We start from the raw sequence: 22,636 nt of genomic DNA on the forward strand, positions 1-22,636 counted from the left end.
AAAAATTGATCTTATTATTTTAAACATGACATATTTTTTAAAAAATCTAATATAAATGAATCAAATTGATAGACAAAATTGATTTTAAAAACTCAAAATCTTACGGTAGCAAATTTGAAGAGAAACTAAGATTGATTATACGTCTTTCTATCCTTAACTAAAAATTTCGTGATTAAAATAAAAATAGAGACGGAAGTTTGTTCATGGTTATTGGGTTGCAAAGGGGTAAGCGGAATCTAGAGAAACTTGAGGGACAGTGTATGTAATTATTGCAATTCCTTGAATAGAACAATATAATATTAATGTCAATCATATTATATAATTTTTATTGAATGTCTAAAATAAACCAGCACATCTACTTTTAGCAATTGCAAGGTTCCAAGCCGGAAGTGGCCATCACTACCCAACGCCATTCGTCGACGGTACCCTCCGACGAGATAGCCGGGAAAGTAGATTAAAATTCCGGCCAAAATCAGGGCCGGCGTCCGGTGACATAAACACACGTTAACCTGAGCAACTAGTATTTGGATTGGATGTGGTTTGTAAATTCTATCCCTCCTTTTTACAAGTTAAAAATCAATTTGGGTATGAAAATATACGTGCAGTGATACTTTTGTTCTAGACCTTTTGCTTTGTCTCAGTTCAAGATTCCTTTTTTTTTTGCTCATTTAACTGTTGTTTTTTGAGAAGTATTTTGTAATTGCAAATTGGTTGTTCACGTGAGATGTAAGATTTGAGAGTTTGGAGGGGTAGGTAATTGATTGATTAGAAGAGGCAACTGTTGAGTATTGTTGTTTCAGGGTTTTGTCATTTTTTGACACTGGTTTTATTGGGTCAGGGAATTTTGGAGAAGGCATAAGAGGAAGGTATATGTTACATTTGGAGTTCTTGGAAGTGGTTACCTTTTGTATAAGCTGTATGAAGGACACAAGCGGCGACTATCTGATCTTGAGAGGGAACTTGCAGATGAAAGGAGAAATGAGGAACTCATTAGATCCCAGTTAAGATTTTCTCTTTTTAATGTTTATTTTCCTGTAAAGGTGTACTCTTTCCTTTTCATCATGTTTGGTGGATGATATGATATTATGCTCAGAGTTATTTGTCTCTCATCTGTAGGATCAAGGAACATTTCGGGAAAATTCAGACAATAGCTGATTCAACGACATTGCCCCATGTAATGCGACATTTAAGTAGTCGAATAGAAGAAGACTTGGACCTCACGCACTTGATGGAGAGGCTGATGAAAGGGAAAGACGAGCCAAATTCTCTAACTGCTGCAGAGAAGCTGGAGCTGTGGGACAGACTCAAAATTTTAAGTATGGACATGTGCACCCATATAGTTTGCTTTAATATTTCTATAATGTTGTTAGCTTATGATGTTGTATCTTGTGCCAATCCAGATTTTACCAGAATTGTGTTGTCTCTTTGGGCGACCACAATGCTAAGCTTATACATTAGAGTTCAAGTCAACATATTAGGGAGACATCTTTATATCGATACTGCACGTGGCCTTGGAAGCTCTATTCAACTTGTAAGAACTGCCTCTTTTTACTTAAAGTTATAAGTATTGCCTCTAGATGGATATGATTCTCCACATCTGTGGTTTATATTGGATATTCCGTGTGACAATGAATTAGTCAGACGGTTAATGAAATCACTTTACTATGTGTTGATAATGTATCTTCCAGAGCTTTAATAATGTCTGCGGCAGATTGTTGACAACAATTCTCAACTCTTTTAGTAATTCCTTTATTTATCTAAAATCAAGAATATTCTTAGAGTTCTATGTGATGAGAAGATACCTAGTAAGTTAAAATAAGTTCTACGATATGGTCCTTATAAAAAATCTCTACAAATTGGCTCCGAGACCAACAATATTGCATGAGAGTGAATGTACAAATACCCTTGATAAATATTGTACAAATACAAATGTTAAGTTGAATATAAGGTCATACATAATTAGACAAACTTAGAATGATTATAGCTTATGGAGAGAGTGTTTGATGGTTCATGATGCATGCCTTCAACATTCTACATAAAGAGAGTGTTTTTGTGCAGTAGGTATTTCATGCGTAACCAAAAAAATGGAAAGTTGCAGCCACCTAATTTTTGCATTTCTCGTTTGCTAGACAGATTTAGACATTGTTCTTTCAGGTTTTCAAGATGACCACTGTTATTCCATAAACAGTCAAAAACTGAGTTGTTGGAACTCCAGGGGATTAGTAAACCATTAAAGAAGATTTGGTATACCATCCCTGCATGTATATGCTGGAATATATGGAAGGAATGAAATGTGAGATGCTTTGAAGGGAAGAAAGTTAGTGTACAACAACTTAACTACAATGTTTATGGATTTTGGTGAAATCTACAGAATGTAAAGGATGAAGATAGAATGTTAAATTTCATAGATCTTTACAGGAATAGGACCTTTATTGAGGATATCCTTCTTTTTTTTATCGTACAATAGGATTACCGTCTCTTGTACTGTCTTAACACCAACTTGGTGCCAAGTTGCTGCATTTTTTATTCAAGAAAAAAAGAAGAGAAGTAGGGCAGTAAGAGAGGAAACTCAAACTTGGGCAATCATGTGGGGATGATAAAGGAATTCCAATATTATTGTCTTAGAAGTTGAACAAATAAAGTATTTAGTCAATAATGTAAGAAGACACGATTCCCACTTATTCATTTACCTCACTGTATCTTTGTTGTTGTTCATTAGGAAGACAGAATAGGATTCTCTTCTTTTGAGTAGACGATATGGTATCCTCTAGCACCTCTTTGCATTCAAAATAATCTTGTCCCATAAATGGGAATACTTGTGATGACCATTTGGATGTTTTGTACCAAGGATACCAAAAAAAATTCAAAAAGTGGCCAGGGAAAGGGATGAGGGACGACATAAGAGGTACACGAACCGAAACTACATGGCATATGTACATTAAATGGGAGCCTAATTATGATAAATTATTAAGGTGGTCTCCAATATTGCTCGGTTCAGGGCGATCTACTAGCCTTGATGAAGCTGGAGATTAGCTTTATATACAATGAAATGTCAAGCCTAGAAAGCTGGATGGCGTCAGTGATGCCATAATTTTTCCATGCTTCGCCCTACTTTTCTCAATCCGGACAAGAAAGCAAATGTTGTTTGCAGTGTTTGAAGGTTCAACAACAATTAGGTCTAGTATGAAAGTCCATCCTTATGTGAATAGAGGATTGTATCTTACTTATAGTCACAAGGCTAGATATTCCTCTTAGTCAGAAGTGAGATATGAGATGGAGAAGCCAATAGTGAAGTAGGGTTGACAGATCTTTCTAAGAAAACCAAAGAAGAATGAATGAGTGAATCGCCATGACAAGGATTTGCTGATTGTGGGAGGAAAGCACGAAAGGTGAAAGATGGGAAAAGTAATAAGAAGTGACAATCTTATAAACCCTAGAAGTCACCTAAAGGAATGGAAGTGCCACAACTCCTAGAAGAGATAAAAATATAAGAAGAAGTGGGTTCTATAACAAGCAAAAACAAAAAAAAAAATGGAAGTTGAACCCTTTGTCCAATGGAAAAGGGGGTGTAAGAGTGGAACTTTTATATGAACCTATTTCTTAGGTGATTATGCAATTTTTTGCTGTACTCTATGTTAATGCTGATCCAACTGGTGGTAGTTAGCCTCAATTTTTGTTGCTTATTGGAAGTGCAATTGATACTAGTCTTTTGGCCAACACATCTTTTGCTGATTGGATGTGATTTAATTCCAGGATGAAGCTGATCTAATTGACAGAGATGATGAGCAGCAGTTTCTAGCCAGTGCAGACTATCTTACCAATGTTGGCCTGCCTGCCTTGATTTCATGTTTTGAAACTGCAACATCTGAAGTTCTAAAAGGGTAGGCTCTTTACTTCTTTCTTTTCCTCTCAGAAGTTAAAATGTGAATCTAGAGTTTAGTGGGTTGCTCAGTTCGATTCCATTTTTATTTTCAGTTTGGTAACTGACTAATTTTGGTATTTGATTCTTCGAACTGAGTGATGGACCTATGAATTGATGGTTAGGTTCTTTAACTTTTTCCCAGGGTATGTTGTTGTTCTTTAATTTTCCCTCCCTGCTTTTCCCTTTTATGATTTAGTATGATGATGATGATATGAAATGAGCTTAAATGAAGAAATGGGGATTCATATTCCAACCTCAACTTGTTTGGGACTAGGCGTAGTTGTTGTTGTTTCCCTTTTATGCCAAAAGAGAGAATTTTCAATAATCAGTTGCAGTGAAACTGCTAATCAGGGCTAACCTATATAATGAAAACTTACGCATTGAAGTCTCAAATGATTAAAGCCATAGGCCATTTTCTTTGAATTTCAACCGCAATGTTTTTCTTTTGCTGTCCTTGTAAAAGAGAAACCTTTTTCTTTTGCCATCATTGTGTAGCCATACTTTAAAGTTCAATATTATTATGATAATTGGTTTCTAATGAGGATAAAATCAAGATGGGCATGATGCAAGAGGTTGGAAAAAATTAATGCTCAACATATTGCGGTGATGCTCATTTGTGAATAGCTGCTGGAGTGCAACAAGGTGGAGATATATATTGAAATTCTGCAGCATTGATGTGTAACTATTGTAGTCTGGAAATGATGATAAGATAAGGGAGAAAATAAAGGCATAATACATAAACATTTGCTCAAACTTGGTCTCAACTGGCAAGTGAACACTCCAACTTTAAGTATGCACATCTAGACACTTCAAATCGTCTCCAATGTATCATTGTCTCCTTTGTGTCAGTCGAATACTCCAACTTACAAAATATAATCTAGACACCTCCAATTAATCACAGCGTTGAGTGTTCACGAGACATAATGAGGACGAGTTGGATTGTTTAGTTGCCAGTTTAGACCGAGTTTAGGTGTCTAGATGTGTAGTCTCAAAGTTAGAGTGTTTACTTGCAGCTGAGGCCAAGTTTGAGGGTTTGTTATGCATTAACAAAAAGGTCAAGGGAGAGAGGGATAATACACCTGGGGTTTGTGGAAAAAAAGGAAACGAAAGAGAAAGTCAAAAGGTAAAAAACTTTGGAACAAAACAGCTCAACTCCAGAACAATTGCTTGCGAGAGTTTGAAGAATCAAACCCATGTGTGTTAAAATGCATAGAATTTCCATCAAACCGCAACGAAGCTCTTTTAAAATTTTAAATTAATATGTACACACGCACACTTAGGTAGAGAGAGAAATGAGAGATTGACGACAGATTCAAAATACCTAAATTTTACGATCTGGGAACCACATCCTGAATCATCAGGCAAACAGTAGATCAGATAGCTTGTGCGTTATTCTTCTGCATTATGTTTCTTTTTGTAGTTTTACCATGTAAGGCGGTAGAAGTTCGATGCACCACTCTCTTTTTTTCTTTTATAGCTGCCTATAAAGGATGTCTAGTTGGAAGCCAATCGACATAAAAACACTATCCATTGTGCAAGGAGTCTTTTGAGGTATCAAAATGTGATTATTTACTGCCAACCTCCTAATCCAATGGACAATGAGAAGGGTCAAATCATCCCCTGTCAGTGTACGGGGTTAATCAAACCTTTAACCTGCATATGAAGCCCCAGGAACAAAGAAACCATGCCCATGCAATCCTAGGTCATATAACAGATATTACAGAGGACCATGCAGGGCTGGTGGGTGTTCACTAAGAAAATGTCTCTAAATCGATGTGTGGTACAAAATCACATGCTATTTGGAAGGCGCAATGTGTTGGAACATTGTCCTCTTGGGGTTGAACATATGTAGTGGATGGATTGCAGGCGATTGACCTTCTTAAACCATAGGATTGCATATTTTATAATTTGTATTTGAAATTAGCTATATCTTGCCAAAATGTGTCTTACAAAATGTGAGAAATACAGGAAAAGAATATTATTGAATTGTTGTTGTTTACATTATTACATTGAGACCCTATTTATAGACCCTAGAATACAATCCTTTACCAAGTAGGATACTATTTAGTATTCCTATTTCTATTTCTATTCCTATTCCTATTCTAATAGGATTGTATAGACCTTTTCCTATTCTTATAGGATTGTATAAACCTATTACTATTCTAATAGGATTGTATAAACCTATTCATATTCTAACACAAAAATTACTGATCTTTTGGTTTGCAGAAAACAGTTGAAGGATTTCTTCAACACAACTGTACTTCATGATACCATTCTGCAGATATTGGCCACCTTTCTGAGCATGGGAAGCCCTCATCACTGGATGGGCTTTTTGATGCCAGAGCCCTCTAAACGATATAACTCTGCTGCTACCTCTAGCAGTGATAGTACAGAACCTTCACCTGCATCCAAATTTGAACAACTTATGCTGGAGGCACAGGCCGTTTTGTCAAGGTACTTTTGTTTGCTTTTCCCATCGTATTGCAAATAAAGATTCAGCTTGGTACTAGCTCTTCACTATATTGAGATACAATTTTTTATAAAGGTTGAGGCACTAGGGGAATATTAATCTGGAATGTGAAAACAACTATGTGCACATTGAGATTTTCTCGATATCAATCTGAAAACCCAAGTTTTGACATCTTTTGTTGCTTTGGAGCACATAATAGAACTATTTTCACCTTTACAAGGAAAGTGACAAAACTCCCCACCCCCACCAAAAAATAGAAGAGGGAATATAGATTAAAAATGCAAAAAAAGATGAAAGGTGCTGACTGCTGTCTTACTTGCAAAGATAAGTTTAGAACTGAACGCAGCAGATTAAGCAAAATGTCTTCATTCTTTACCTCTGTATCGATGCCTGACATCATTCAATATTGACAAACTTTCAGGTATTTGTTTCTCATATTATTTCCTTTGGCAAATCTGTTGGTTGATTACTTATCCTTTTGTTGTGCAGCTCCGAATTTGAGAATATTCTGGATATGTCACTTAAAACAGCGGTGGATGTGATGATGGAAGACATAAAGGTCCTCTGTGGAGAAACCAATTTAAAGTTAGGTATTCCATTAGCTAAACTTCTACCACGACTTGCTCATATGAGTCGCATCCTGCTTGAAGAATCCAATAGGGACAGATACATCCAAATTGTCCAAAACATGCCAGAAGTAGAAATGTTCTTCACCTTGTTATATGCAAGCACACCAGCTTCATAGTGTAGGAGCATGTTGTATTCTTGTGTAGCTTCAGTGTAGGCGTGGATGTAAAAGATTACATATAGCATTTTGTTAGCTCCTTCAAGGGTTAAAATTTGGACAAAAATAAGAAAACTGAAGATTTTATGGTGATGTTTCATCCTACCTGTTACCACAGTGTTGCTTAGGAGTATTAAATTTATTACGCAGACTGGTTATTTCATCAGCTGAATTTAATAGCTTAAAGCTGCTTTCAAAGCGTGCAATTTTGTTTTTCCTAGCTCTGTTGTATTCTTTTGCTTGATTGATTGTCCATGTGTGTATTGACTTGTGCTTTTGTTTATATACTTGAGAGTTAAGATTAGCAGATGTTAATAAAGATCGGTCTTTATAAGTGTACCTTTGTTTTGAGGATATTGGAACTTGATTGATACGTGCATCATAAAGATTGTTTAAGTACCTCCTTCTGATGATTTGATCGGTCATTCATAATGGTGATTTTTACTGTGACTAGAGAGAAGGGAAGGGAACCCTTCAGTCCAAGAAAAGGCGGTGAAAAACCGAGCTCAGCTCCTGCATCATTGGAGCAAGAACATGTCTGAAGATGTTATTCATCTTCTTTGACATGCTCATGAGCCAATGATTCAGCAGCAAAGATCAGTCCCAATAATCCACCTTGGGTTGGACAGAACAGTTTCCTTCATTCCTCTGCTTTCTCAAGTAGCTAGTCAGAGGGAGGGAGGAGCCTTTTTATATACAGTAATAGTTTCCTCCCGTTTCAAAATAGTTTGATTAAACACGAAATTTACAAGTAATAAAAATACAAAGAAGACGTGGCTTCACATGTTGTTACATGAATTTGAGGAATACTTTCCGTGTCTCATTTCATATCATAAAGTGCGTCTGCCTAATCTCTTTGTTTAATCGTTATTATTGTCCCCTTTATATTTACATCAACAACAGTAGTGACGGCGAAATCAATGATGTTGAATTTTTATATTTCCTAATATTATTGTTCCAATCTTTATGCTTTGCGATAAGGTATTAGGCACCTAGCAGCTATACGTAGTAGTTTATTTTAGTTTTATTATTCAATAATCTAGACGAATAGAGGTGCAATTATAGTGTTTAGCTAATCTATACTTTCATTTGGAAGCGACTTATGACAATTGCTATTTCTTTTGTAGAAAGAAAATGGATCATATAAATTCTTACAACTCATTTTCACTTTATATAGCGTAATTTTTTCATCTTCTAACAATGTTATATGAGAATAATAAAAAATATTCATTTTGTTCACTTTTACTTATCAAATTTGAATTTGACACATTCATAAGAAAATAATGATTGATTTAGTACTCTCTCTGTTCCTTTTAGTTGTCACATATACTATAAATACTTGTATCAAAATAGTTGTCAATTTAAACAATCAAGAGAGAATTAATTACTATCTTTTTTCAACTTTGCCCTTGACATTAATTATTCTAGAATTAAGAGGCACATATACAGATAAAAGATTAAAGAATTAATAAGAAATATATTGATCAAATAACATTCTTTAATAATTTTTTTAAGAATTGTGTTAAATTTTATCACAACTAAAAACACAAACAAAGTTATTACATATTGAAAAGTAATTAAGAAAATAAATAATCAATACATTAAAAATAAAAATGAAGATCTATTTATGGCGAAGCAAAAGCGAACAAAGGACCGAAAAGATAGAAAAAACACGCGCTATTGAGGAGTTGGTATATTTACAAGGGTAAAATGGGAAAAGAACGATAACCTATAAAATGAAAAAGTAATGAACATTACTCCTTCCTCCGTCAGGGCTAGTACTCGCTGCTGGCTTATTACACATCGGTAAGAAGGTCCGAGCAATAATGGCGACAAAAGACGGTGACATTTTGATGCTAGAGGCCCCGCCGGAGTATCGTCCGGCAGTGTCTAGTAGTGCGGAAGTGATAGATGCTTTGCCGTACATTGATGACGACTACGGTGATCCCAACGTGAAAGAAGAGGTGGACCGTTTGGTCGAAGAGGAGATGCGCCGCAGCTCCAAAAAACCTTCCGATTTCCTCAAAAATCTCCCTCCTCTTCGTAAATTCAACTTCGAGGTTTCAATCTATACTTGCCAATACTTATGCTCTTCAACTATTTTCTATGTGAATTCTAGGGTTCCATTTTTTGAAGTACTCATCAATTTCTATAAGAATTAGCTTTATTGAAGGATTAAAATTGCTACTTTGTTTTAAATTGTATTGATTTGGTAACTGCTTGATGAGGCCATGGTTTTTGCTCGTCTGATGAATGAATTTGTTTTAGAATCATCCTATGCTTGCGAGGGAATATGAGCGGGTGAGAGCTGGAAAACCTCCAGTACAAATAGATACTTCACGATATGGACTTGAGGTGCCGCCTGTGAACAAACGCAATGATGAAACTGCATGGAAGCAATCCCTTCAAAAAGCTCAGCGTTTACTGCAGCATCAAGTAATCAGGTAGGCTACCTGTATCCAGTGGTGAAACTAGAGGTAGTATTTGTGAGAGTTCCCTTTGCTAATTGCATACTCATGGTTCTCAGTTTATGCTCTCTTTTTCTATAATCAAAGTATTTGTCTAACAATTAGTATATATATGTGTAAAATCTAGATATGGCACATGATAGTTAATAGCCCTTATTGGTAGGAAGAAACTTTTTGTATCCTCAATTATCTTTAAATTCAAAAGAAATGAAGTCTGTAAGGCTACAAGGTTTAATAAAATAGATGTTGCAGTGAAGCATGATAAAAGAGTACTTCTTCAAAGGAATAGCTAATATATGGTGATTACATGATGCATTTTCCAAATAATTTAACAAAAAGCATTGTGTTTGTTTTGGCTTCTATGTCAAATCCAAAAGCCTGCACGACATGTGGGGAAACATAGTACTATTTGTCATGTGTTGGGGAGTGTGTTTGTATATATTTCAATGAAATAGGATTCCGGAAAACTTGTATATACTATCAGGCTATCAGCTTCAGCAGGTCATATCCTAACAGAAGACTTGTGAATTTTGTGTCACTTTGTTACCAAAGTTTTTTACTTAGCTTTTGTTAATCAGGAATAATTCTTTTTACATCACAATGTCCTACCTGTATATGGAGGCATCTAGTACTTTGCTACTGAAACATTCATGCCTTCGATATATTATGGTTAAAAAAATTCCCCTTTTTTGTTGTGCACAACTGTGCTTATTGCTTCTGTAACCAAAAGTTAACCTTGATATTCTATAGGCTAGAAAATCTGGATCTAATGTCAAAGCATGGTCCTGATGTGTGGAAGCTGTACAATCAACGATTGGAGGCATTTCTTGCCAGGTTCTTTTTCTTTTTCTAATTTTATATTTTTCATGGTGCTCTGCTATCGCATCCTTATTTAACAATTTGCTGATGACAAAGGCGTAGTTGTTATTGTTCAGCTATCTCATCCAGTCATCTTTAACAATGTACTGCTATTTCTGCCATTTCTGCCATTTCTGCCTTGACATGATTTTACATTCTCCCTCTGTCATTTTGTATGACAGTGCGTGCTTGGACTGGGTCAAAGAAAGAAAGAAAACTTTTTGCACATACTGAAATACCCTCAGAACTTGTTATCTTAAACATGTCATGACATTTGGTTACAAGAACATATCAATCAAGAGAAAATGCTAAGTTTAAAGTTAAAAGAGTTTCCAACGATAGCCTGTGTTAATTCTTTTTGGAACAGACTAAAGAGGAATGAATACCATAAAAAATGGAAAAAAGGGAGTAATAGATATTAGATTGAAAATGATAAAATAAGTTTTCAGGCTTTGGACAAAATGACCTTGAAGACTATAGTAACTATTTTGGACTTGGATTCTAGAGTAAATACTTTTGCATCAAAATAAGCAAGGACATACTCTATTATTTGGTGAAATAAAAAGAATATGATATGATCAAACAATTCCCCTTCTTCACTGGTGGTGCAGTTGTGATTCAAAAGGGAGAAGTATTTATCACTGTTTTTACACATCTGGAACCAGTTCTGCACAGTATTATTATGTCTCTTACAAAAAGAACGTGATTTGATCGTCCTTTCTCTCTGGTATTGCTGCATCCCTTCCATGGCTGATATCAAACTAATTTGCTGCAGAATGCAATCACAAGCTGCTGAACTGAATGAAATGATAGAAACAGCAAACAGGGAGAGGAAGTATCATCAGGTATAAGTATCTTCTGTCACTACTGATCTATTTCTGTAGTGATTTACATTGTTCTTATTGATTTGTTCTCCATTGCATAACAGCAAACTACTGCATATGAGCTCAATGCGTTGTCCATGCAATGGAGAGAGCTCTGTCTGAAAAATATAGAAATTCAATCTGCATGTGGGGAACTACAAGACCACAGAGAACAACTGAAGAAGGAGGCTCAAGAGAGGTCTGTTTTGTACTGCATATCATATACGCCTTTTCTGGTTTCGATAGGCTAGTTTATAAGATATTAACCTCTTTTACGGCAGGGGCTGGAATTTGGAGGCTAGTGTTGAGAATGGCAAAGTGCTGTATGCAGAATTATGAGGTACTGATGTTTCTATTATTCTGTAATGATTAGTTTCTATCTACTGGATTAGTTATCAATGATATTAACATGTAGGGGGAGATATAAGGGTGATTTAGGTTGAAGGAAATAGAGAATGAATTAGATGGTTGAAATGAATGTAAAGTATACAGGGAGTGCAGAATAGAAATAAAAAATTATAATTCTGTAAGTTTAAGAATCAATTGTGTGAGATGAAAGGGAAGATAAGAAAAAGAGATGTTCAACTCTCTAAGCTTTAAAATATTAATTGGCCGAAGTGAAAAAAAAGGCGATAAGAGTGGACTATGATTTCACTTGTCAAAAAGAAAAAAAAAACTATGATCTACAATGTTCTGACCTTTTTAATTTCCTAAAAAAAAATTGTAGCAAATTTTCAAAAATAAAAATTCCCATCATTTTTCTTCCATTTCCAAACATGAAAAAATAGATTCCTGGAATCGTGTTTCTTAGCAAAATTCAGGTTGCATATACTAGGTCTTATAAAACCTTGTGGAGGAAGACAATACTATTAGATTTGGGTTTGGCTGGGGGGGTTATGTTGAATCACGAAGGCTGTAGGCAATGTTTCCTTCTTCTCTTGTCGATTTCAAAGATGTGTGAGAATTGTCAGATTAATATTGTGAAAATATGTAGGTGTAGGTCCATTAATCATGAAGATTTGCTGCTGCTGGACTTAGATGGAGAAGTTGGTCAAAGGTTTGAAGTCCTTGCTTTAGGTCGGTGTGACGAGGTTTGACCATGTCTTTTGTTGGCGATATTCTGTTAGGCGTTGCTTTACAATCCTGCTATGGAATGCGTCCAGTGCGGGAAAACCTCACTGCTTGCCTCTGTATCTCCCAGTTCTTGTGCACATGTTCATTTCCTTATCTTGGTAACAGCTCTAATTATATGAATAGTTAATCGGTGATGTTAATGTTTGTCTTCTTATTCCCCCCCCCCTGGATTCCTTTTTGTTGAATGAGAAAAGGAGACAAAGCAAGGCCTTCTCTCTTCCTTGAATCTACAAAATTTGTTTTTGCTTTTCTCTGGACTCCCAATATGTTTTTGTTTTGCAATCTGTAACGCCATCCGCGGGAAGAACGGAATCATAGACTTCTATAATGGGAGCATAATATATATATTATTGCTAAAAGCAAATGAGTGTTTTGACAGTTCTATTGCTAAAAGCAAATGAGTCGTTACCAGACCAGATATAACAAGGAGTAGCAAAATTAGCCCATGAAAAAGCAATTAAATAAGTTGGGTGGTTCAGGTTCACATTAACTCGAATTTACACGACGTTTGGTAGGATTCCAGTCACGCATTAAACTCTAATAGAGACTCACCAACTTAATTTCGTATGTATAAAGGGATTTACGTAATAAATTCATCTTCATAACTCAACAGGAACAACAACATTCAAATTTATTATCTCTTTATATAGGCAAAGATATTTTGATACAAGTTAAATTTATTGAACTAATAATGTAATTTTTTATTATTATTATTTGGTTTTCCATCCGGTGTTGAGTACCCGCCCGTCTATCCTGGATTCACGCTGCATAGGCACCATTCAGGGGAAGTACTCCTACCAAGGATTTTTCTATACTCAGGACTCAAATCCTATAGCTTTGGTTAAGGGAGAAACAACCTCATAATGTAAAATACGCTATTACAAGCGGTGAAGCACCTGAGAGACTCCTAATTACAACTGTTAGGCACAATCAAAAGATGCCCAAATATGAATAATTTTAAAAAGAAGTTTGAGGATCCACTTTTAATTCTTTTCTTTTTAGAAAGAAAAATAGTTGGAACGTATCAAGCAAAAGGGACAAAAAATTGGCACCATTCAAGTAGGATTTGTGACCTTCAGATTGAGAATATATATGGTTCCCATGCTCATAGGAATTAGGATTGGTGAGACTTAGAGCCCGTTTGGCTTAATTTAAAAGATGTAATTTTTAAAAATTAAAGTTTATTAAATTTTAAGTTAAAAGATGAAAAGTAGGTAAGTATCTATTTTTAACTTTTTTAAAAATCATTTTAAAGTTATTTTTAATTTTTGTCAAACACTTTCAAAAGCTAAAAATGTCTTAAAATAGGTTTGACGAACTTTTAAGTCAATCCAAACAGACTCTTATGAGTACTCTATCACTAAAAATAAGTGTTTTGTATTCCCTCCTAATTAAATTATTTGTCGTGTTTTTTTTATACGATTCATAATTAAACATTAATTAAGAAGACTGGAAGAATATGTAATCTTCTTAAATAGCCTCATTTAAGTATTAAAATATAACATCGCTTAATTAAATTTCAACTTTATTTATGTATCATTAGTTTTCTATAATTCAAAAGTATATGTAATCTTCAAAAATAATTACTACTTTACTACAGACAAGACAAAGATGAATAAATTTATATGATAAAATAATAATTACATTTTAAAATGATAAATAAATTTAGATAATTATTTTTTAAAATCACTACAGACGAGACGAAGATGAAAATAAAAGGGCAAATTACAGAAATCACATGCTTTTAAAGCAAAATTACAATCTACCCCTTAAAAGTTTATAATTACAGAAATCTCTCAAACGAATACAATAATATAAGCGCTAATACATTAATCTGATGCGCGAGATACATTAATCGTTAAGTAAGATGCATTACATTTTATACATGATACACTAATCTGATTCGAGAGATACAATAATATAAGCGCTGATACATTAATCTGATGCGCGAAATACACTAATCTAATACGCGAAAATGAGGGATTTTGGAAATTTATAAAACTTATAGGGGATAATAGTAATAAGTAAATGAAAAGGTGGAATTTCTGTAATTTTTCTAAAAAAAAAGAAAAGAGAATGAACTGAAAAATGAAGCGAGGGTTATCTTGTTTGTGATAATACGGCATATAGCACTCTGTTCGATTTTACTGCTCACTTTGAAATTTTGTATGATTATTAAAAGTTTATTGATTAATATTTTACAATATGTATAGTTTCAAGTTAACTAATGATTTGGAAAATATATTATTAATGTTAGGATAAAATAGGAAAATTTAATTATTTCAGCTTTATATGTTAAAAGTGAAGTAAATAGTGATAAATTTTTAAATACTATCAAATTGTGAACGGAGAAAGCAATTGTTAATACTCCCTTAGTTCTATATTAATTAAATTTTTGAGGTATTTTTTATTTTTCAAATTAACTTAATTGTACAATTTTCAAAACTATTTTTTGAATGTTATTCCAATTTTACCCTTCATTTGGATTTTTAATGTGCTGACTTCAATAAATTTGATAATAATTAATAAGGATAAAAATGAAGAACTATATTCAATTTATGTTAATTTACTTTTCTTAAAGAGTGAAATATCTCAAAAATTCAATTAATATGAAATGGAGAGAGTGGTATTTGATGTTTGATAGACAAGTGTTTGATATATAATTTGTCTTTGGTTTAATTTATTTGGTGCGAATCTTGTAGAAGAAATCAAGATTAGTTATAATGTTATAAAATAAAAATGAATGTTAAACAACATATGTTTGTTAGTAATAAATTATATAATAGTAATTTGATCTAACTAATCAATTTTTCTTGTCGGCTTCGATTTTTTTATGAACCAATTAATAATCCGTTTTTTTAATCGGCGTTGATTATTTTATAAAGCTAGGTTTTGGCATAAATATCAGCTCCTGTTGCAGCTACCTTGAGCCCGGGATTAATGCTTTAGTTGAAAAATATAAAAATAAAATTTTAAAAAAATAATTAAAATAAAAAAAAATATATATATATATATTACTATTTTTCAGTTGTCTTGTTATAATGAATTAACTAAAAAATTATTACGAATTAATTATTTTATATAAACAAACAGTTTATAATTTCAACAAATGATTGTTTTTAACTTCAAAACAAATTGGAGAAATCCAACCACATTGCCAATAGCAAATCAAGAGGAATTTAAATTGACATGAACATAACATTTTTACTGCAAAACAAAATTAATGTTTATACTTATTTCATCTCTAATCATTCTAAAAAGAACCTGCAACGACTTCTAATAATCAAAATGCTTAGTTAAAAGTCAAAAAAATAAAAATAAACATTTACAACACATTGAATTTATTAAAAATTGCTGGCAGTAAAATAATATTAACATAACTTGATACATATAAATAAAATAACAAATATTTATCAACTTTATTCTTTGTATTATACCTGTAAAAACTATTTTAGGCTTAAGTTGAAGTTAGGACCAATGCTCTATTTAGTCAAATTTCAAATAAAAATATCTTCCCAAGATAAGATTCAAAATAAAGAACCTACACTAGATTTTCCACACATCTGTCGCAATATTAATTAATGCAACATAGCTTTAATTTGCACAAAGATCAAGAATCGAGAAAGTGGCTATCAATAGCCTAGACTAAACCTAATGAAAAAAGATTAAAATATTAAGGATTTCACTTTATTTTATTCAACAAAACTAATATGTACACAAAGTAAAAACAAATAAGTATTTCCCAATTTACACAACTGTAAAAATTCAGTTTCTAAAATATTTTCTTCCACATCTCAAATCTAGACAAACGTTAAAAGCTGCGCTGAAAGACTTCAAATCCAAATCCAACATTTCTTCAGAAGCCTGAAATAGGAAAATCAGATCTAAACAGACCCTCAAAATTATTAAAAAGTAAACAACATTTCAAAATTTAACCAAAGTAATATATATTTTAAACAGTAGCTAGAAATAGGAAATAAGATCTACATACCTTGAATATTAAATCTAATACTAGATCTAATAAAAATAAGTACCATATGACTAGATTTTATAACATAGAAGAAAGAAAATGTACAAATCTAGTAAGGAGATATGAATGTAGAGCTCCCTTCAATCCAAAAAATGATCAAACAAAGGGTAAAATAAAGCTCCTGACATATGCAAACCCACAAAGCTATCTATATGTTAAATCATAAATAGATAGGGCTGAGGAATCCATAGGTCAGCAGCTCAATCTAACCTGTTAGATCTTCTGTTGGACTTCAAGGAGCTCCACTCCCATAACACAAAATATATCAAGTCAACATGTACAAAAACCCTAATCTTGTCCTAAAAAACTAACATAAAACATCAAGTTAAAAACCCACAAGAGTTTTGGATCTATATTATATATATATATATATTTCAAAGAGGAATTTAAAAAAAAATTATGACCTAACTTGTTGAAAGTAAAAAACTAAATTTTACTTTCATAGAGAGCTAAAGAATGAGAGAAGTGAGAAATGATGAAGGAGAGGGGTTGTATATATAGTGGTATAGGAGATGGAGTAACATTGGGGATTGGGGCTAATTTATGTTTTTTCTTTATTACTCTATCATCTATAGGATATATTGGTGATCACATTCACACAGAAGAAATTGACCATGGTATTTTTTAAAAAATATTATTTTTAAAGGTGAATTTAAAATTTTAATTTTATAAATTCTGGATTCTAGAATGTCCGATTTCAAGTATTAATAATGAAACTTGAATTTTTACAAAAATGCATATGTAAGGAATATGAGTTAAATCTATTAAATTGGATTGAACTCTTATTTTAAGGCTATATATAATCTTATTTGTATTAATTTTGATATTTTTATTTATGTGAAAGTGTTACGATTTCTGGGATTAAATCATTTTTCTTTTTAAATAATTTTCACATTTTTAAATATAATATTTTGAGTCATTATTTATGATAACTTAGTTATTTTTTATATATTTTTTAAATATATAAATTTTATTTTATAAAAAATAACATATCAAACGTAAATTTGCTAATGGATTTTAGGAGGTGAAAACAAAAAAGTTGTTTCCAAAAAACCTTTAGCTCAAGTAAAAATGTAAAATAATACAAAGTCGATTTGAAAATGAAATACAATAATGAAAAAGACATGTTTCAAATAATAAAGATAAAATATAACGACTACAATAAATAATATATTAGTTGAATCAGAAGAATCCGACGAGTGATTGTAGTAATAGAAGAATGGTAAAGTACCATCATATTGGTAAGGAAAACTAGCCAACGATCAAATGTCCGCATCATTATATTTGGGGTCACGTCCTCGTTAAGTCACAAAAGTGTCATGTCCTTTTTCGATCTATTTCTACCCTTTTAGACATTTTTTAACCAATTGCTCACACCTCATGACAAAGGCATCAAAACATTAATCTCTTTATATATTCAAAATATGTCAGTCTCCCTTCTCTCATCTTGTTTATATCAAAGGTCATTCCTATGGATATCTTTGTTCTTAATCATATCACTCTTAATATATGACATATATCCACTTAAACATTCTCATTTTCCTAAGTTCTCATCCTTAGAGATGTGTGAAAGTGTATTTGCTTTTGACCGGGCAACACTATGCCATACAATATAGCTAGTTTAGATATCATCTATAAAACTTACTTTTAAGTCTCGACGACAAATTCTTCACATGGGCACCTAACGTGAGCTTTCATTTCGATCATCCACCTTATTTTATTTTGATATGTAACATCATCATCAATTACTTTATTTCCTTAAATTATTGATTCATTAAGATACTTAAACTTTTCTCTCTTGAAGGTAACTTGTGTATCAATCCTCAGTACTTCTATATTTGTCTCTCATGTTATGTCACTAAACTTCCACTTCAAGTACTCCTAATCGTGCTCAACTTGAACCACTTAGACTTGAAAGTCGATTTTCAAACCACCAACATATTGTTAATTTTACTATGTATTTCGTCATTCTATATTTGTCTCTCATGTTACGTCACTAAACTTCCAGTTCAAGTACTCCTACTCCTGTTCAACTCGAACCAGTTAGATTTGGAAGTTAATTTTCAAACCACCAACATATTGTTAGTTTTACAATGTATTTCATCATTTGATACTATATCATCACAAATAATATACGCAATATAACACCTTCTCTTGAATATATATTATTAAAGTAATTTTATTTTAGAAAATTTAAACCTAAATTTATTTTTCCTTGTATTTTCAATACCTTCATATAAATTGAAAATTGAGCTAAAATCTAAATTTATTTGTCCTCATATTTTCTATATTATCACATAAATTGAAAAAAAAAAAAATCACTTTATGACCCTCATTAAAGATGTATAGTGGTAGTATTTACCTTGTTGGTTGCACCCATATCTATTGAGTCTCGGGAACCAATGTATATATAGTCCTTTGGATTTTATAAAATTGATTAGATTCTCTTACACATATTTGAATGCATATCACATGCACTTGTCACCCAAAGTTACCTACAAATTTACACCTCCCTTCCTGTCTTTGTTACAGACACCCTATAGCACTTGTAGGGGAATGTGCTTTTTTTTTTTTACTATACTATACTATATATTTTTGACGTTAGTTTGACTATCTATGAGGTGTTGAAAAATAATACTCTAACTCTATAGTATTAAAAAAGTCTGTCCACCATTATGGAATGACAAAAGTAAATTTGGTGTCATTGCCTTTCCAACTGTATTTCCTTGTCCTCTCCTCACCATTAAAGTTGTTTTAGGGTTTTGTGAAGAATAAATATCAATCTTTCTCATTGCATATATGCATGGTACCCACAAACAATCCGGATTCAAATTTTGAATTTACCATATTAACATCCAATATTTATTGGACATGTTCTGCGTGGACCTAGATGTAGATCGATTAATAGGTATGAAATTATGATAAGTGAAGGTATTAAAAGAAAACAGAATACACATAAAATTACATGGAAGAAAGCATGGTCTCAAAAGACCTTTTGATGCTTGGTGATATTAATTATACAAACTTGGCTATAAATAGTATATATATTAGCTAATTGAGGATAAATTTTAAACTCATATGAAACTTTTATTATTTTTAAATAACTTTTTTTATTTATTAGATTGAAATGATATAATAATTAATATGAGATTAATGAAAGAAATAAGAATTTAGATTTCAACTTATTTAAATTGAGACATTAGTAGTAGTAGTAGTAGTAATAGTACTGTCAAATGGTTATATCTACCACCATCCCAAACATCTCTTATTTGGACATAGATTATGCACTAAAATGTCATTTGACTTGCAAAATAAAAAGAAATATCATGAGGGTGACCTCTTGTTTTTTTTTTCTTTACAAAAGTAGACTTTGTTAGATATTGAAAATATAATCAAGTAAATAAAATATAATTTTTTAATAATTTAAATTTTTTAGATGAAATAATATTACATTTCAATATTAATACTTTCACGAAAAAAAAACTCACAAAACTTCAACTATTTTTTCCAACATAGTAAAATGCATATTTAAAGATAACCTAACTTTCAAATATTATTTTCAATTAAATCTATATATCCAAAAAAGCACACTCCCCCCCCCCCCCCCCCCCCCCCCCCCCCAAAAAAAAAAAACAAAAAAAACTACCCCTATATTTTTCTATTTACCTTCAACGCCAAACCGTAATTAAAGCCCATCCCTTTCCCCTCATTATTTTTCTGTACGTGTTTCCCTTTATCTCTCATTTTCTATGATAGCAATGTCTAATTTCACCTTTTTCTTAATTTTACTTTTGGTAAAGATAAATCAGTTATCTTTTCTCCATATTCTTTGTCACCATGGTCAATGGTATATATATACACACTTTCATGAAACTGTTATTAATAATAATGTATAAAGAGCTAAAATAAATCCTGACAAATGCAATAATTAAGAATGAAAACATATGTGAAATTAATCAATCACGATAATGAATAAATTGTTGAGTGCAATACGAAAGTAGACTCAAGATTTTTAAATTTATAAGTTCTAAATCGTTACTCTTTTTTGTTTCTTAATGAATCTTTTAGCATATATAAACTAAAATTCTATCAAACTCATAATTAAAGGGCTAACTTTGTCCCTACACACATCCCTTCAAAAACAATAAATAATAGAGTAATTTTAAAATTTATAAGTTCTAAATCGTTACTCTTTTTTGTTTCTTAATGAATCTTTTAGCATATATAAACTAAAATTCTATCAAACTCATAACTAAAGGGCTAACTTTGTCCCTACACACATCCCTTCAAAAACAATAAAGGAAAAAGGGACGGATTTACCCCCGAACTTTAATAAATGGTACGTATATGCCCTCCGTTATACTTTGCGTCCACATAAGTTCCTGCCGTCCAATTATAGGTACACATATACCCCTCTCACTAACGGACCCCTAATTTCTTACACGTGTCTTAATTCTATTGAACTACCCGTTTGACCCTTTTTTTTAACCCATAACCCAACTATCCGCCCCATAACCCAATACCCACCCAATTTCCTCTAAAAGGAATCCTAATTAAAACACCCAAATTAACACACCAAAATGGGTCCCTTTTCCCTAGTCGGAGGTCCCAGCATATCTCACACACCAAAACCCTAGTCGTAGCCCGTATCCAACTATCCGCCGCGATTCCAATTTATCTTCGTCGATTCCACCTTGTCTTCGTCGAACTGATATTGAACTGATAAGTAGATGATGATTTACTCAGAGGTAAATTTATTAAGTGTTGTGATAAGACGATGATGATTTAAGAGGAGTATTTGGTCGAATCCAAGAGGCATTCCGGAAATTAATGTGTGTGTTGTTCGCAGGTTTCCAAAGAAGTCCATTTGGCAAGTTCAATCATAGCCTCAGAAAGAGCAACAACAGCATCATACATTGCAGCTCCTTCACCATCTAATTTTGCAGCATACATCCAATTCCCACTTGCTTTAACATCAGAAAGAGATGTAACTTTCGCCCAAACAAGATTTGTGAGTGCTTCTCCAACAGCCTGCCTTGCCATTGCTTTTGGATCCAAGAGACCTTTTATTGGTTGCTCTCCAATTGAGCATGCACCTCCAGTCAAGTCTGTATAAGTTTGAGTTATGACAGCCACATCAGCAAGAGTAATCTGCAAATGGCTTTTCAAGTCCTAGATTTATTAGAGGTAATGGCAATCACAGAGATGGTGTTGTGAGTTGAAGAAGCAGTCACAGCAAGCAAAGCACGATTTTTAGTGGGTATTGGGTTATGGGGCGGATAGTTGGGTTATGGATTAAAAAAAAGGGTCAAACGGGTAGTTCAATAGGATTAAGACACGTGTAAGAAATTAGGGGTCCGTTAGTGAGAGGGGTATATGTGTACCTATAATTGGACGGTAGGGACTTATGTGGACGCAAAGTATAACGGAGGGTATATACGTACCATTTATTAAAGTTCGGGGGTAAATCCGTCCCTTTTCCCAACAATAAATAATAGAGTAATTCTATCAAATATTTTTAAAATTTAATGTTTTGAAAAATGTGTTATAGTAATATTAATAGCAAGGGTAAAATAAACACAAAAGGTAAATTATCTCTTGATTTTCTAAATTGGACAAATTTATTGAACAACTATTTTTAGTATAGTGGACAACTATGGTTGGACGGAGGAATTAACAAATACTACCTCCGTCCACTTTAAATTGTCATAATTTCTTTTTTTAGAGTCAAACTATAAAAACTTTGACTAATATTTTATGATGTATTTTTTCATCATATTGATATGCAAAAAACTGCAAGTTATAGTATTTTCCTATAGTTTTTGAATATCTACATTTTTTGCTTAAAATATCGAATTAATGTAATCTAATTTAACTTTGAAAATTAGTCAAATTAACTTTCAAAAAATGCAATGTGACAAATAAAAGTGAACAGTTGCCCATAAGCATTTAAAACCTAGTGATTTTCATCATAGTAAATGTTAATTAAGGACATTTTTATCCTTTTTGTTTGCGTTTATATATATATATATAAAAAAAAAATCAATGGCAAGAAAATATGATCGATTATTTTACATGAAATAACAACAAACACTCAGAAGGAGAAC

General features: G+C 32.6%; 2 protein-coding genes and 1 long non-coding RNA gene across 3 annotated transcripts; 2 read left to right on the plus strand and 1 right to left on the minus strand.

The window, feature by feature from the left end:
* The first annotated feature begins 339 nt into the window (after positions 1-339).
* On the plus strand, positions 340-7,396 carry LOC125858106 (peroxisome biogenesis protein 3-2). Its single transcript, XM_049537789.1, has 7 exons — positions 340-538; positions 839-1,000; positions 1,117-1,316; positions 1,401-1,531; positions 3,754-3,881; positions 6,149-6,376; positions 6,882-7,396. Exons 1-7 carry the CDS (start codon positions 534-536, stop codon positions 7,135-7,137), a joined length of 1,110 nt encoding a protein of 369 aa, XP_049393746.1. The 5' UTR covers positions 340-533; the 3' UTR covers positions 7,138-7,396.
* A 1,528-nt stretch (positions 7,397-8,924) lies between these two features.
* LOC125858107 (pre-mRNA-splicing factor SPF27 homolog) lies at positions 8,925-12,748 on the plus strand. Its single transcript, XM_049537790.1, has 7 exons — positions 8,925-9,236; positions 9,445-9,620; positions 10,395-10,478; positions 11,278-11,347; positions 11,431-11,564; positions 11,647-11,705; positions 12,360-12,748. The coding sequence occupies exons 1-6, from the start codon at positions 9,003-9,005 to the stop codon at positions 11,702-11,704; spliced, it is 756 nt and encodes a 251-aa protein (XP_049393747.1). The 5' UTR covers positions 8,925-9,002; the 3' UTR covers position 11,705; positions 12,360-12,748.
* A 3,422-nt stretch (positions 12,749-16,170) lies between these two features.
* On the minus strand, positions 16,171-16,990 carry LOC125859742 (uncharacterized). Its single transcript, XR_007445785.1, has 2 exons — positions 16,740-16,990; positions 16,171-16,363 (listed from the first exon to the last, which is right to left on the minus strand). It is a non-coding gene; the product is annotated as an uncharacterized LOC125859742 (long non-coding RNA).
* Positions 16,991-22,636: the final 5,646 nt, after the last annotated feature.

Source organism: Solanum stenotomum, chromosome 3 (genome assembly GCF_019186545.1).
Source record: "Solanum stenotomum isolate F172 chromosome 3, ASM1918654v1, whole genome shotgun sequence".
Classification (NCBI taxonomy): domain Eukaryota; kingdom Viridiplantae; phylum Streptophyta; class Magnoliopsida; order Solanales; family Solanaceae; genus Solanum; species Solanum stenotomum.

Coding starts and splice junctions, on each gene's coding strand:
- LOC125858106 (XM_049537789.1), top strand. Junction 1,532..3,753: donor TTGGAAGCTCTATTCAACTT/GTAAGAACTGCC, acceptor ATTTAATTCCAG/GATGAAGCTGATCTAATTGA. Junction 3,882..6,148: donor ACATCTGAAGTTCTAAAAGG/GTAGGCTCTTTA, acceptor TTTGGTTTGCAG/AAAACAGTTGAAGGATTTCT.
- LOC125858107 (XM_049537790.1), top strand. CDS start 9,003: ATGGCGACAAAAGACGGTGACATTTTGATGCTAGAGGCCCCGCCGGAG. Junction 9,621..10,394: donor CTGCAGCATCAAGTAATCAG/GTAGGCTACCTG, acceptor GATATTCTATAG/GCTAGAAAATCTGGATCTAA. Junction 11,565..11,646: donor AAGAAGGAGGCTCAAGAGAG/GTCTGTTTTGTA, acceptor CTTTTACGGCAG/GGGCTGGAATTTGGAGGCTA.